This window comes from Cnephaeus nilssonii, assembly GCF_951640355.1.
Source record: "Cnephaeus nilssonii genome assembly, chromosome: 2".
NCBI lineage: Eukaryota > Metazoa > Chordata > Mammalia > Chiroptera > Vespertilionidae > Cnephaeus > Cnephaeus nilssonii.
In genome coordinates, this window is record NC_137073.1 from 4,791,588 (window position 1) to 4,808,431 (window position 16,844).

The 16,844-nt window shown below is 36.4% G+C and overlaps 1 protein-coding gene across 1 annotated transcript in view; it reads left to right on the forward strand.

Moving 5' to 3' along the window:
- LOC307110044 (phospholipid-transporting ATPase ABCA3-like) overlaps positions 1 to 16,844 on the forward strand; it is a gene marked incomplete at both ends in the record, with an annotated part of 343,983 nt that overhangs the window by 147,217 nt on the left and 179,922 nt on the right. The window contains 2 exons of the mRNA XM_079789089.1: positions 3,904 to 4,054; positions 7,857 to 7,955. Of these exons, the coding sequence (XP_079645215.1) occupies positions 3,904 to 4,054; positions 7,857 to 7,955 (250 nt within the window). The remainder of the gene's footprint in view (positions 1 to 3,903; positions 4,055 to 7,856; positions 7,956 to 16,844) is intronic.

Below are 16,844 nucleotides of genomic sequence, written 5' to 3' on the forward strand. Positions count from 1 at the left end.
TTATTGTGGTTTTACTTTGGCATTTTTTTTTTATGATTAGTGACACTGAGCATATTTTCCTATGTCTATTAGCCATTCGTATGTCCTCCTTGCAGAAGGGTCTGTTTCGTTCCTTAGCTCATTTTTAATTGGATTGTTCGGATGTTTTTTTATGTTGAGTTTCATGTTACTTATAAATTTTGAACATTAATACCTTATCATTGGCAAATATGTCCTCCCATTCAGTGGGTTGTCTTTTCACTTTGTTGATAGTTTCCTTTGATGTACAAATCTTTTCAGTTTGATGTAGTCCCCTTTGTTTATTTTTCTTTCCTTTTGTTTCCCTTGCCCTAGAAAATATGTGAGAAAAAATTTTGCTACAAGAAAAATCCAAGATTTCACTGTCTATGTTTTCTTCTAGGATTTTTGTGTTTTCAAGTCAAACTTTTAAGTTTTTCATCCATTTTGAGTTTATTCTTGTGTACGATCTAGTTTAAATGTTTTGCACATATATATCCATTTAATTTTCTTAAAATCATTTCTTCAATACACTTTCTTTATCCCATTGTATGGTTTTTACTTTCTTTGTCAAATATTAATTGAATATAAAACTGTAGGTTTATTTCTGTGTTCTCTATTCTGTTCAGTTTATCTATATATCAGTTTTTATGCCAGTATCATGTTATTTTTATTACTATGGACTGGTAGTATAGTTTCATATAGGTAGTGTGATTCCTCCATATTTGTTCTTCTTTCTCAAGATTTCTTTGGCTATTTGGCATCTCTTATGGTTCCATATAAATTTTTGGAATATTTGTTCTAGTTCTGTGAAATAAGCCATTGGTATATTGGTAAGAATTACATTGAATCTGTAGATTGCTTTAGGTAGTATGGACATTTTAATGATATCAATTCTTCTGATCCATGAACATGGTATAAGCTTCCGCTTTGTTGTTCCACTCATCCATGCACTGATTGGTTGATTCTTTTTTTTAATTTAATAAATCTTTATTGTTCATATTATTACAATAGTTTCTCCTTTTTCTCCCAAGAGCTCCCTCCCCTCCACCTGGTTCCCACCCCACCCTCTGCCCTTACCCCCACTCCCACTGTCCTCATCCATAGGTGTACAATTTTTGTCCAGTCTCTTCCTGCACGCCCCCTTACCCCTTTCCCCCTGAGAATTATCAGTCCACTCCCTTTCTATGCCCCTGATTCTATTATATTCACCAGTTTATTCTGTTCCTCAGATTTTTAATTTACTTGATTTTTAGGTTCACTTGTTGATAGATATGTATTTGTTGTTCATAGTTTTTATCTTTACTTTTTTCTTCTTCCTCTTCTTGAAGAATTCCTTTCAGCATTTCATATATTACTGGTTTGGTGGTGATGAACTCATTTAGCTTTTTCTTATCTGTGAAGATCTTTATCTGCCCTTCAATTCTGAATGATAACTTTGCTGGGTAGAGTAATCTTGGTTGTAGGTACTTGCTATTCATCACTTTGAATATTTCTTGCCACTCCCATCTGGCCTGCATAGTTTCTGTTGAGAAATCAGCTGACAATCATATGGGTGCTTCCTTGTAGGTAATTAACTGTTTTTCTCTTACTGCTTTTAATATTCTCTCTTTGTCTTTTGCTCTCAGGTGGGGGAAGTTTTCAGTCATTATTTCTTCAAATAGCTTTTCAGTATCTTGCTCTCTCTCTTCTTCTGGCACCCCCATAATTCAGATGTTGGTAAGCTTGAAGTTGTCCCAGAGGCTTCTTACACTATCTTCAACTTTTTGGATTCCTTTTTCTTTTTGCTTTTCTGGTTGAGTGTTTTTTGCTTCTTTGTATTTCAAATCTTTGACTTGATTCTTGCATTCCTCTAGTCTGCTGTTGGGTCTCTGTATAATATTTTTTATTTCAGTCAGTATATGTTTAATTTCTAGTTGGTCCTTTTTCATATCTACGAGGGTTTAGCTAAATTTATTGGCCTTTTCTAGGAATTTCTTGAAAAACCTTATAACCGTGGTTTTGAATTCTATATCCAGTCGGGTTTTTTTTCCCTCCATTTCTTTCATTTGTGATCTGTTACTTTGTCTCCACATTTTTGCTGCTTCCCTGAGTTGGTAGGGTAGCTTTGTGTACTAGGTTTCCTACATGGCCCTGTGGGTTGGCCTCCCAGTCACCTGAGGTGGACACTATTGGTGCACTCCTTTGTGGTCTGTGTGTACAGCCTTGTTGCAGTTAAGTCTTTATTGTTGTTGGTATCACTGGGAGGAATTGACCTCCAGGCCAATTGGCTATGTGTATCAACTGTGTCTATGCTGGGAGACCTGTGCTGGAGACCACCTTATAGGACCAGACTTGCAAAATCGCAAAAGCCTCTGTGCTCAGCTTGGATGGGGCGGAGTCTCAGGGCTGAGCAGACAGTCTTGGCTTCCTGTCAGCCCTGACCTTATGCGCGCACCTCCAGACCTCTGCCTTCTGCGGCTCTCCTGAGTTTCCACCTAAGAGTCCAGATTCCCCTAGGCTCACCCGGAACTGGGGTTCAGTGCAGTCATAACTGGGGTTCAGTGCAGTCAGGAGCTTCCGACTCCCTTCCACTAGGGAGAGCTAGCAGCAACCTCAGTAGTCAGTCTTCTCTGCGGCGCACACCTCCAGACCTGTGCCCACCACGGTTTCCCTGAGTCTCCAAGTCTCCGTGTGCCTTTCTCTCTACCTGACAGTCTAGACTCCCCCCATATGAGCCTGGGTCCATGGGGTTTCACCCGGAACTGGGGTTCAGTGCAGTTGGAACTAGGGTTCAGTGCAGTCAGGGTCTTCTTTCCCTCTCCCGCCAGAGAACACCAGCCAGGCACTCAGCCGCCCTTCCTCTCTGCGCGTGTGTCTCCATACCTCAGTCGTTTGCAACTCCTCTGATTTTCCATGAGCTTTTTTCTTTCCTTCTAGTTGTAGAATTTCCACTCCGCCAGCTTTCCTTGGTTCTGGATGATGTCCGTTCTGTCTTTTAGTTGTAGTTTGAAATTGTTGTGTGAGGCAGCAGTTTAGGTGTTTACCTATGCTGCCATCTTGGTTTCTCCTCTGATTGGTTTATTCTTGCATGTGCCCTCACTAGGGATGGAACCTGCAACCTTGGTGTATTGGTGTATGGAGACAACACTCTAACCAACGGAGCTACCTGGCTAGGGCCTTTTTAAAAATTGAAATAAGAAGTATAAATGTAAATGCAATGACCATTTGAAATGAATATACTTAAAAGCTATGAATTTTTTTCCTTTAATTCCAGAAAATAATTTCTCTGTATATATGATGCACTACTTAAGCACAAAAGTTTTCTGGTTTCTTTAAGGTTTCTAATAAAAAATATTTTCTAAAATTTAAGAACCTTCTTTCAACATTTCATACCTTCCTTCTCTGCTTTATCTTTTCTAACACAATATACTATATTTTAACTTATTTATCTTTATTATTATTTGTTCCCTTTGGCTAAAAAGTAGCCTTGTGAGGACAGGAATTTTTATCTACTTTTTAAACTACTGTATCCCCAGGGCCTAGATAATGCTTGATACACAATGGACAACCCATGATAATAAATGAGTATTTATTAAGATTACAGTCTCAGTAGTTCTAAGTAGATGAAAACAGGGGCCTTTCTTCACACAACTACTGTATCTGTTTATATACACTATTATTATTATTTAAAATTTTGTTTAAATTATAGAGGAAATTTCTAGCTATTCAATGTCTTGGTTTTTGGAGCAACATTTGGAAATTTTAAGTGTGAGCCTTCCTAGAGTCAAAACAAAATCTTTTGTGACATACCATTTCTCCTTCCTGTGGACCTAGGTAACCTGAACCATGGAAAGCCAAATTTGGTCTTACAAGATGAAAAAATACAAAACTTCTTCATTTGGTTTTCTAAATGATTTCTCTCAGGTGCTACATACCGCATAGTCATGGAGATTGAACCACAGTGTGATGTCGAAAAGCTCTCTGCAGTGATTCAGTCTCATATTCCACATGCCACCTTGGAAAAGTACACTGAAGCTGAATTATCATTTATCCTACCCAAAGAGTATATAGAAAGGTATAAATTTAGGGAGTTCTAGATGGGTGGTTTGGGTGACCAAAAATTATTTTTAATTTTCCAGGTTTAGCAAGTTTAGTAAGTAGTATTCTGTTAATGAACCAGTTAAGCTGTCATTTGCCAACTAGAGTTGGGAAGTTCACAGCTGAAGATTTCTCTCATTAAATAGGGGATTGCTTATTCAATTCATGTTCTTTCAAAGCTTATTTGATGTTTTTCTTTCTTTTTTATTTTATTTATTTTATTTTTAATTACATTTAGTTAGGTGACCTTGTTTAATATGATCATATAGGTGGAGGTTTCTATGTTACAAGATCTATATATTGCATTGTATGCCCACTACCCAAAGTTCTGGATTTTCTTTTTGAGAGAGGTTTGCCATTTATTTTCTATCTATTTCTGGTGTTCACAATGGTAATTCATGATAAGATGTTCATAATAAACAAATTTTATGTATGGTAAGATCCAGGGAGACATTAAGATGAAATAAGAAAGTAGCTTCAATTGCAACTCTTGGAGTAAGATTAACAAGGACAATTGTTGGATAATTATAAATCTGGAGGTGCTGAATAATGCTTTAAAAAAAGTTAGAGAAGCTGCTTAAATGTATCACATCTGTCAAATCCTATATCATATGTATACACATGACATTGTCAGAAAGAATAATAAGTACATCATTAATATTAAGTATAAAATAGGAAATGTAAGGATTTAGAAACAGGTAATATTTTTATCCTGTACTCCCACTAAATACTTTGGATATGGAAGGAAGAAAAAGAAAGAATTTCTGAGACATGAATAACTAGCCACACAGTTTATTATCAACACTTTAGATGTGGAGATTCTGGGCCATGGACAGTGGACCTAGTAAGCATAAAATGTAAATCATGAAGTTAGGGGAAAATATATGAACTCAGAATGAAATTTATTTTAAACCAAGTGTTGAAAGAGAAAAAATAATTTAAGGCTCACACATTAAATAAAATGTCCATAGCCTGCCTGTTCTCGGTATTGTTCACTATAGTAAGAGAAGAATAAAATGACAAAGAGTTCTTGGTTATTTTCAAGACTTTGATAGCTTAATTAATTGTTTATTTGCTTTGGGCTGGGTACAACTCTAAATGTTTTCCAACTGCGTATTTACATAAAAACAAGGGAGAGACTTAGAATCAATACTGATAACCTCAATGCCTATATTCTAATCTATAAAATACGACTAACAAAATGAACTTGAAATTTGTAAGTTGGTTCTTTGTGAAGATCAGTGACGTTAGTGAAACTTCAGTCATACCGATCAGAAAGAATAACAGAAAAAACACAAATTACCAAAACTAACTCAAGAAGAAATTAATTTGAAAATCTATTAAAGACATTTAATTTGTACTATAAAACATCCCCACAGAGAAAACTCCAGGACCAGATGACTTCACAGATGAATTCTACCAAACATTTAAAGAAGAAAAAATAGCAATTCTATATAAACTTTTCTAGAAATTGAGAGAAAAGGGAACATTTCCCAATTTGTTTTATAAAGCCAGTATTACCCTGGTACTAAAACCAGTCAATGGCATTACAAGATTATTATTAGCAGTAGTATTCAATAACCCTCACCAGAATATATGGGCCCTTAAACACAGGTGAATAGGGATTCTATTGAGAAGATTCAAAAGGAAGATAACAATGACCTTAAAATATGTGAAGGGCTGTCGTTGGAGGAGGGATTAGATCGAACTGAGGGTAAAGCAGAAGTAGTAGCCAAAGCTAGGGGAAGTTAGATGAAAATGTATTCAGCCTTAAATAGGGGTGAAATTTAGAAGTTGAAGAGTTTTGAGTCTACCATCTCTGAGGGTAATCACACATAGACTTAATAGTTCCTTCCCGGGAATGGGAGGTGTGTTGAAGTGGATGGGTCTCTGGAGACCTTTTCAACCTAAAACAGTGTTCACTTTTCCTGGTAAAACTATTCTTGGACTTCTTCATGTAACTGCACTACAATTAGCAAAACTTTCATACAATTTACCTATTTGATTAAATCTCTCCAGTGCCCAGCTACTGCTTCACTAACTCTATTTTCTGTCATTTATGATTCATACCTCCTGTACTTTGCAAACTTTTTCATTTGATGTAGGAATCACATGTGAATAAATTAAATTTTATTAACACTTCTAAAAATAAATTTATAATTTTAGAAGAATAAAAGAATATCAAAGACAAAGTTGCAGTATAGAGACATTTGCTAAGGTAAAAATCTCTCTCTTTTTTTCATTTGTTTCACAATAAGCATTACAGTGAAGAATAATCTAAACATTTTTCCATGGCTAACTAGAAATTATTACAGAACAAAACAATACTGAAAATTAATTTTTGAAAAACAGCCTAAAACTTGAAAATGGGCAAAGGACTTGAATAGACAGTCCTCCAAAGAAGATGTACAGATTGCCAATAAGCACACGAGATGTTCAACAGCACTACTCATTAGGGAAAAGCAAATTAAAAAAAAAACACACAAAAATAGCAAAGGTTGGTAAGGATGTGGAGAAATTGGAACCCCATGCATTGCTGCTGGGATGTAAAACAGTGTATCTGCTGTGGAAAATGGTATGGAGGTTCCTCAAAAAGTTAAACATAGAATTACTAAATGACCCAGCAATCCCTCTTCTAGGTATATACCCAAAGTAATTGAAAACGGAAATTCTAACAGATATTTGTACACCAATGCTCATTATTCACAAAATCCAAAAGGTGGAAACAACCCAAATGTCCACTGAATTAATGGGTAAGCAACATGTATATCCATACAATGAGTATTTTTCATTCTTAAATATTCTGACACATGCTACAACACTTATGAACCTGGAAAGAATTATGCTAAATGAAATAAGCCAGACACAAAAGGACAAATATTGTATGATCCCAACTTATATGTGGCACACAGAACAGGCAAACCCACAGAGACAGAAAGTGGAAGTGAAGCTGAGGGAAGGAAGGAATAGGGAATTCATTATTGTGTAATGTGTGTAGAGTTTTAGTTTGAGATTGTGAAAAAGTTCTGGAAGTTGGAGGTGATGATTGTACAACATTGTGAATGTGCTTAATGCTGCTTCAATTGTACACTTAAAATAATGAAATGGTAAATTTTATGTTTTATATCTATTACCTCAGTAAAATAATTTAAGAAAACAATAGGAACGAATACAATTGGGAATGGAATTGAGTATTAAATAGAGAAAATGTAAGTGCTCATGTTTCTTATTAAATTGATTGGGGTGATGTTGATTAATAAAATCATATAGCTGTCAAGTGTTTAATTCTATGATACATCATCTGTATCTCTCATGGTGTGCCTATCACCCAAAGCCCATCTTCTTTCATCACCATATATTTGACCCACTTCACCTCCCTCCTAGTCCCCTTCCCTCTGGTAACCACCATACTGGTGTCTGTGTCTATGAGTTTCTGTTTATTTACTTATCTTGTTTGCTCATTTGTTGCTTTCAATTTTATATTTTACATATGAGTGAAATAATGTTCTTATCTTTTTCTGATTTATTTCCCTTAGCATGATATTTTCAAGGTCTCTCTCTCTCTCTCTCTCTCTCTCTCTCTCTCTCTCTCTCTCTCAAATCAATAAATTTAAAAAATGTGTAAAAGATCCATCCATATTGTCATAGATGCCAGTATTTTATCTTTTCTTATGGCTGAGTAGTATTCCATTATATGTATATGTATTTTTAAAATATTTTATTTACTAGAAAATAAAATGTATCTAGACTAGTGCTTTTTCCTTTCTCCTTGCCTCCAGATTTGAAGCTCTGTTTAATGATCTGAAAGAGAAGAAGAGTGAGCTGGGCATTGCCAGCTTTGATGCTTCAATTACTACCATGGAAGAAGTCTTTCATAAGTGAGTAATAATGACCTTAAAAAATTTCCACCACTAACATTATACACCATTCTGAAGGCAAACTTCACCCTGTTTGCATTGGAATACATTAATTACAGTTATGTATTTTTTAAAATATGTTAATATTTATGCTAATGTATTTCTGTATTTTCAGCTAAGAATGTGTAAAGATTTTGAACTTGAGCCTTGATTCATATGTCTTATTATGTTAGTCAAGAAAAAAACAATTAAAATTGGTGTTATCATAGGAAAAGTTAGAGTTCTAACTTGGATTCTGAACTAGAAATGACTTTAAAATTTTGACCTAACCATGTTTCCATAATTTATTTAATTTGTACATTATTTTATTTTATTGACAGTGTTACAGATATCCCCTAATTTCTCCCCCCTTACCACCCTCTTCCCATCAACTATCCAACTCCAGCCTTCACCACCCCACTGTCTGTGTCCATGGGTTATGCATATATGCATACAAGTTCTTTGGTTGATCTCTTTCCACCCATCCACGCCCACCTTCCCTCTGAGATTAGACAGTCTGTTCATGTTTCCATGACTTTGGATCTATTTTGTTCATCAGTTTCTTATGATCATTAGATTCCACTTATAAGTGAGATCATGTAATATTTATTTGTCTTTCTCTAACTGGCTTATTTCGCTCAGTATAATACTCTCCAGGTCCCTCCATGCTGTCTCAAAGGGTAAGAAATACTTATTTTTTATAGCTGCGTAGTATTCCATGGTGTAAATGTACCACCACTCATCTACTGATGGGTCCCTGGGCTGTTTCCAGATCTTAGCTATTGTAAACAATACTGCTATGAACATAGGGGTGCATATATTCTTTCTGATTGGTGTTTTGGGATTCTTAGGATATATTCCTAGAAGTGGTATTACTGGGTCAAACAATAGTTCCATTTTTTAATAATATATATGGTTTTTAGTTGTTTACAGTATTATAGTTATCTCCTATTCACCTCCTTTACCCACCTCTACCCAGCCCCTACCCAACTCCCAGGTCTTCACCACCCTATTACCTGTGTCCATGGGCTATGAATATCAGTACATAAGTTTTTTTGTTTAATTTCTCCTCATCTCCTCACCCCCACATTGAGGTATGTCTGTCTGTTCCATACCTTATATGCTTCAAGTCTTATTATGTTGATCAATTTTTAAAAAATTAAAAATGGAACTTCTGTTTGACCCAGCAAATCCACTTCTGGAAATACATCCTAAAAACCCCAAAACACCAATCAAAAAGAATATAAACATAGCAGCTTCATTTACAGTAGCTAAGGTTGGGAAGCAGCCAAAGTGCCCATTAGTGGATGAATGGGTAGTTCATTTTTATATTTTTGAGGAAACTCCATACTGTTTTCCATAATGGCTGCACCAATCTGCATTCCCACCAGCAGTGAACTAGTGTTCCCTTTTCTCAACATCCTCTCCAGCACTTGTTGTTTGTTCATTTATTGATGGTAGCCATTCTGGCAGGTGTGAAGTGAGGGAAGGGTGTTTCACTTAGCGTAATACTCTCCAAGGCGCTCCATGCTGTTGCAAAGGGTAAGAGAACCTTCTTTTTTCTGCTGCATAGTATTCCATGGTGTAAATGTACCACAGCTTTTTATCCACTAATCTACTGATGAGAAGTTGGGCTGTTTCCAAATCTTAGCTATGGTGAATTGTGCTGTTATGAACATAGGGGTGCATACATTCCTTCTCATTGGTGTTTCGAGTTTCTTAGGATACATTCCTGGAAGTGGGATTGCTGGGTCAAATGGGAGTTCTGCATTTAATTTTTTGAGGAAACTCCATACTGTCTTCCACACTGGCTGCACCACTCTGCATTCCCATCAGCCGTGCACAAGGGTTCCCTTTTCTCCGCATCCTCTCCAGGACTTGCTGTTGGTTGCTTTATTGAAGGTAGCCATTCTGTCAGGTGTAAGATGACACATTGTTGTAGTTTTCAATGTGCATCTCTCTGATGATTAGTGACAATGAGCATTTTTTTTCATATGTCTGTTGGCCATCTGTATGTTCTCTTTGGAGAAGTATCTATTCCGGTCCTTTCCCCATTTTTTAAAATTTTTTTATTTTTATTTATTATTGTCTTAAGATTTACATATGTCTCCTTTTTTCCCAGTTGACCCCACACAACCATTCCAGGACAAGCTCCCACTGCCCCAGTGTCTGTGTCAATTGATTATGCTAATATGCATGCGTACAAGGACTTTGATTGCTCTCTAACCACCTCTCCACCTCCCCTGCCATTTGTCTCTGGATCTATTTTTGTTCATCACATTATGTTGATCATTATATCCCACATATGAGTGAGATCATGTGATATTTATCTTTCTCCAACTGGCTTATTTCACTTAGCATAATGCTCTCCAGTTCCATCCATGCTGTTGCAAATGGTAGGAGTTCCTTCCTTTTTACAGCAGCATAGTATTCCATTGTGTAGATGTACCACAGTTTTTGAATCCACTCATCTGCTGATGGACACTTAGGCTGTTTCCAAATCTTAGCTATTATAAATTGTGCTGCTATGAACATAGGGGTACTTATATCCTTTCCGATTGGTGTTTCTGGTTTCTTAGGATATATTCCTAGAAGTGGTATTACTGGGTCAAAGGGCAGTTCCATTTTTAGTTTTTTGAGGAAACTCCATACTGTTTTCCACAGTGGCTGCACCAGTCTGCATTCCCACCAGTAGTGCAGGAGGGTTCCTTTTTCTCCACATCCTCACCAGCACTGTCGTTTGTTGATTTGTTGATGATAGCCATTCTGAGAGGTACCTCATTGTTGTTTTGATTTGCATCTCTTAGATGATCAGTGACTTTGAGCATGTTTTCATATGTATCTTGGCCTTCTGTATGTCATCTTTCGAGAAGTGTCCATTTAGGTCTTTTGCTCATTTTTTTATTGGATTGTTTATCTTCCTTTTGTTAAGTTGTATGAGTTCTCTAAAAATTTTGAAGATTAAACCCTTATCTGAAATAGCATTGGCAAATATGTTCTCCCATGCAGTGAGCTCTCTTGTTGTTTTGTTGATGGTTTCTTTTGCTGTGCAGAAGCTTTTTATTTTGATGTAGTCCCATTTGTTTATTTTCTCCTTAGTCTCCATTGCTCCAGGAGCTGTGTTGGTAAAGATATTGCTATGACATATGTCTACTATTTTGCTACCTATGGAGTCTTGTAGGATTTTTATGGTTTCTCGTCTTACATTTAAGTCCTTTATCCATTTTGAGTTTATTTTTATTTATGGTGTAAATTGGTGATCTAGTTTCAAATTTTTGCATGTATCTGACCAAATTTCCCAGCACCGTTTATTGAAGAGACTGTCTTGACTCAATTGTATGCTCTTGCCTCCTTTGTCAAATATTAATTGACCATAATGGCTTGGGTCGATTTCTGGGTTCTCTGTTCTGTTCTGTTCCATTGGTCTATATGTCTGTTCATGTGCCAGTACCAGGCAGTTTTAAGAACCGTGGCTTGGTAATATAGCTTGATATCTGGTATTGTGATCCCTCCAATTTTGTTCTTTTTTCTCAGGATTGCTACAGCTATTCGAGTTCTTTTTTCATTCCATATAAATTTTTGGAGAGTTTGTTGCAGTTCTTTGAAATATGCTGTTGGAATTTTAATGGGAATTGCATTGAATCTCTAAATTGTTTTGGGTATTGGAGATTTTAATGATGTTGATTCTACCAATCCATGAACTTGGTATATTCTTTCATTTTTTTTATATCTTCCTCTATCTCCTTTATTTAATCTCCTGTAGTTTTCCAAGTACAGGTCTTTTGCCTCCTTAGTTAAGTTTATTCCTAGGTATCTTAATTTGGTTAGTACAATGATAAATGGGAATTTTTGTTTGTTTGCTTATTTGTTTCCCTTTCTGTAAGTTCATTATTGGTGTATAAAAAGGCCATAGATTTGGAGTGCTAATTTTTATCCTGCTACATTGCCGAATTCATTTATTACAGTGGTTCTCAACCTTCCTAATACCTCGACCCTTTAATACAGTTCCTCATGTTGTGGTGACCCCCAACCATAAATTTATTTTTGTTGCTACTTCATAACTGTAATTTTGCTACTGTTATGAATTGTAATGTAAATGTGTTTTCCGATGGTCTTAGGTGACCCCTACAGCAGTTCTCATCCTGTGGATCGCGACCCCTTTCACAGGGGTCGCCTAAGACCATCAGAAAACACAGATATTTATATTACGATTCATAACAGTAGCAAAATTACAGTTATGAAGTAGCAACAAAAATAGTTTTATGGTTGGGCGTCACCACAACATGAGGAACTGTATTAAAGAATCACGGCATTAGGAAGGTTGAGAACCACTGATTTATTAGTTCTAGTAGTTTTTTGATGGAGTCTTTGGGTTTTTCTATGTACAATATCATGTCATCTGTGAATAAGGACAGTTTTACTCATTTTTTTCTGTTATGAATGCCTTTTATTACTTCTTGTCTGATCGCTATGGCTAGCACTTCCAGTACTATGTCGAACAGAAGTAGTGAAAGTGGGCAGCCCTATCTTGTTCCCGTTCTTAGGGAGAATGAGTTTAGTTTTTGTCCATTGAGTATGATGTTGGCTGTGGGTTTGTCATATAGGGCTTTTATTAAGTTGAGGTATGATTCCTCTACTCCCATTTTGCTGAGAGTTTTTATCAAGAAAGGGGGAAGTGGGAGAGATCAACCAAAGAACTTGTATGCATGCATATAAGCATAAGCGATGGACGCAGACAACAGGGGGTGAGGGTGAGGGCAGGACTGGAGGGATGAGGAGACAATGAGGAGATAAAGACACATTTGTAATTCCTTAATCAATAAAAAATTTTTTAAAAGAAAAGCTGTTTGATTTTGTCAAATGCTTTTCTGCATCGATTGATATGATTATGTAATTTTTGTCTCTCAATTTGTTTATATGATGGTATCACGTTTGTTGATTTTCGGATATTGTACCATCCTTGCATCCCCACTTCGTCATGGTGTATGACCTTTCTAATGTAATGCTGGATTCTATTTGCTAGAATTAGGTTGAGGATTTTAGCATCTATGTTCATCAAGGATATTGGCCTGTAGTTCTCTTTTATTGTGGTGTCTTTATCTGATTTTAGAATTAGGGTAATGCTGGCTTCATAGAAGGAACTTGGAAGTGTGCCTTCCTCTTAAATTTTTTGTAATAGATTGAGGAGTATAGGTTTTAGTTCTTTGAATGCTTGGTAGAACTTCCCTGTAAAGGCATCCGGACCAGGGCTTTTGTTTGCTGGAAGATTTTTTATCACTGCTTCAATTTTTTCGGTGGTTATGGGCCTATTCAGGTTTTGGGTTTTTTTTTTATTACATATGTATCCTTATTCCCCCATTATCCCCAACCTCCTCCCTATTCATGCTCTTAACCTCCTGTTGTCTGTGTCCATTGATTAGGCTTATATGCATGCACATAATCCCTTTGATTGATCTCTACCCCTTACCCCCACCGTCCCCTACCTTCCCTGAGGTTTGACGTTCTGATCAATGTTTCTCAGGGTTTTTTATTCTTCCTGATTTAGTATTGGGAGCTTGTGTTTTTTTATGAATATGTCCATTTCTTCTAGGTTGTCCATTTTGTTGTAATAGAGTTGTTCATAGTATTTTTTTCATAATCATCTGTATTTCTGACAGATCGGTTGTTACTTCATCTCTTTCATTTCTCATTTTGTTTATTTGGGTCCTCTCTCTTTGCTTTTTGCTAAGCCTGGCTAGAGGTTCATCAATCTTGTTTATCCTTTCAAAGAACCAGCTCTTAATTTTGTTGATATTTTGTATTTTTTGTTTGTTTGTTTGTTTTTTGTTTGTTTGTTTTTTGGTCCCTATGTCATTTATTTCTGCTCTGATATTTATTATTTCCTTCCTTCTGCTTATGCTGGGCTTTTTCTATTGCTCTTTTTCTAACTGAGTTGTAGGGTTAGATAATTTATTACCATTTTTTCTTGTTTTTTGTGGTAGACCTGTAAACTTCCCTCTCAAGACTGTTTAAATGTGTCCCTTAGATTTTGGATTGTTGTGTTTTCATTGTCATTTGTTGCCATGATGCTTTTTATTTCTTCTTTGATCTCTTTGGTAACCCAATCATTGTTTAATAGCATGCTATTTAGCCTCCAGGTGTTTGTTTTTTTTTCCATTGTTTTTATTGTGATTGATTTCTAATTTTATGCCATTGTGATCTGAGAAGATGCTTGATATGATTTCTATCTTCTTGAATTTGAAGAGACTTTGTTTGTGCCCCAATATGTAGTCTATCTTTGGAAATGCCCCATGTGCACTTGAAAATAATATATATTCCATGGCTTTTGGGTGAAATGTTCTAAAGATGTCAATTAATTCCATCTGATCTAGTGAGTCTTTTAGGATTGATGTTTCTTTGCTGATTTTTTGTTTAGAGGATTTACCCAGTGGTGTTAGTGGGGTATTAAAGTCCCCTACTATGACTGTATTGCTGTCAATCTCTCCCTTAATATCCTCCAGACGTTTTTTTTATGTACGGTATCTGGGTGCTCCTGCATTGGGTGCATGTATGTTTACCAGAGTTATATCTTCTTGTTGGATTGCTCCCTTTAGTATTATGAAGTGGCCTTCCTTATCTCTTGTTATGGCCTTCACTTTGAGATCTAATATGTCAGATATAAGTACTGCTACCCCAGCTATTTTTTCATTTCCATTCGCCTGAAAAACCTTTCCATCCCTTCACCATCAGTCTGTGTGAGTCCTTTGTTCTGAGGTGGGTCTCCTGTAGAGAGCAGATATATCGGTCATGTTTTCTTATCCATACAGCTACCCTAGGTCTTTTGATCTGGGCATTTAATCCACTTACATTTAAAGTTATTATTGATAAATACTTGTTTGTCACCATTTTTATTCTTTATGCCTGTATTCCTTCTTCCATTCCTATTTCTTCTTTTTACAGCAGACCCTTTAGCATTTATTGCATTGCTGCTTTGGTGGCAATTAACTCCCTTAGTCCTTTTTTGTCTGTGAAGCTCCCAATTTCACCCTCAACTTTGATTGATAGCCCTGCTGGGTACAGTATTCTTGGATTCAGACCATTGCTTTGCATGACTTTGTATATTTCATTCCATTTCCTTCTGTCCAGATGTGTTTCTGTTGAGAAATATTTTCATATTCTGATGGGAGATCCCTTGAAGATAACTTTCTGTCTCTCTCTGGCAGCCTTTAAGATGCTTACTTTGTCATTGGTGTTTGCCAGTTTAATTATAATGTGTCTTGGTGTAGGTCTTTTTGGATTCATCTTGTTTGGGACTCTGTGAGCTTCTTGGACTTGTATGAGGTTTTTTTCTTGCCAATATCTGGGAAGATTTCTGTCCTTATTTCTTCAAACAGGTTTTCTATTTCGTGCTCAGTTTTCTCTCCTTCTGCTACCCTTATTATGCAAATGTTATTTTGTTTCATATTGTCCCAAAGTTCCCTTAGGCTCTCCTCCTGTTTTTTAAGGGTTTTTTCCTAGTTGCCGCTCTGCCTGGGTATATTTTCCTACCTTGTCTTGTAGCTCACTGATTCGGTCCTCCACTTCTTCTACTCTACTGTTGATGCTTTCTATTGTGTTCTTTATTTCAGTGATGTCATTCTTCATTTCTTCTTGGTTCTTCTTAATTTCCTCTTGGTTCTTACACATATTGTTGAATTTGTCTTCCATCCTTTTCAGTGTCCTTATAATCATTGCTCTGAATTCTTTCTCTGACAAATGGCTTGCCTCCATTTCATTTACTTCCTTTTCTTTTCTTTTTTTTTTCAATTTTTTTATTAAGGTATTATATGTGTACATATCTTACCATTGCCCCCCCACCCCACTCCCATATATGCCCTCACCCCCCAGAGTTTTGCATCCATTGGTTATGCTTATATGCATGCATACAAGTCCTTTGATTGATCTCTTATCTCCCCCACCTCTCCCTAACCTTCCCCCTGTAATTTGACAGTCTGTTTGATGCTTTACTGTCTCTGTATCTATCTTTTTGTTCAAGTTTATAATGTTCTTTATTATCCATAAATGAGTGAGATCATGTGGTATTTTTCTTTCATTGACTAACTTATTTCACTTAACATAATGTTCTCCAATTCCATCCAGGTTGCTGCAAATGATGAGAATTCCTTCTTTTTTATGGCAGCATAGTATTCCATTGTGTAGATGTACCACAGTTTTCTGATCCAGTCAGCTGCTGACGGGCACCTAGGCTGTTTCCAAATCTTAGCTATGGTGAATTGTGCTGCTATGAACATAGGGGTGCATATATCCTTTCTGATTGGCGTTTCTAGTTTCTTCGGATATATTCCCAGGAGTGGGATTACTGGGTCAAATGGGAGTTCCATTTTCAGTTTTTTGAGGAAACTCCATACTGTTCTCCACAGTGGCTGCACCAGTCTGCATTCCCACCAGCAGTGCACGAGGGTTCCTTTTTCTCCACATCCTCGCCAACACTTGTCGTTTGTTGATTTGTTGATGATAGCCATTCTGACCGGTGTGAGATGGTACCGCATTGTTGTTTTGATTTGCATCTCTCGAATAATTAGTGATGAGCATGTTTTCATGTGTCTCTTGGCCTTCCTTCTGTCTTCTTTTGAAAAGATTCTATTTAGGTCTGTTGCCCATTTTTTTATTGGATCATTTATCTTCCTTTTATTAAGTTGTATAAGCTGCCTATAGATTTTGGAGATTAAACCTTTATCAGTGATGCCATTTGCAAATATGTTCTCCCATGCAGTGGGTCTTCTTGTTGTTTTGTTGATGGTTTCTTTTGCTGTGAAAAAGCTTTTTATTTTTATGTAGTCCCATTTGTTAATTTTCTCTTTAGCTTCCATTGCCCTAGGTGCAGTGTCAGTG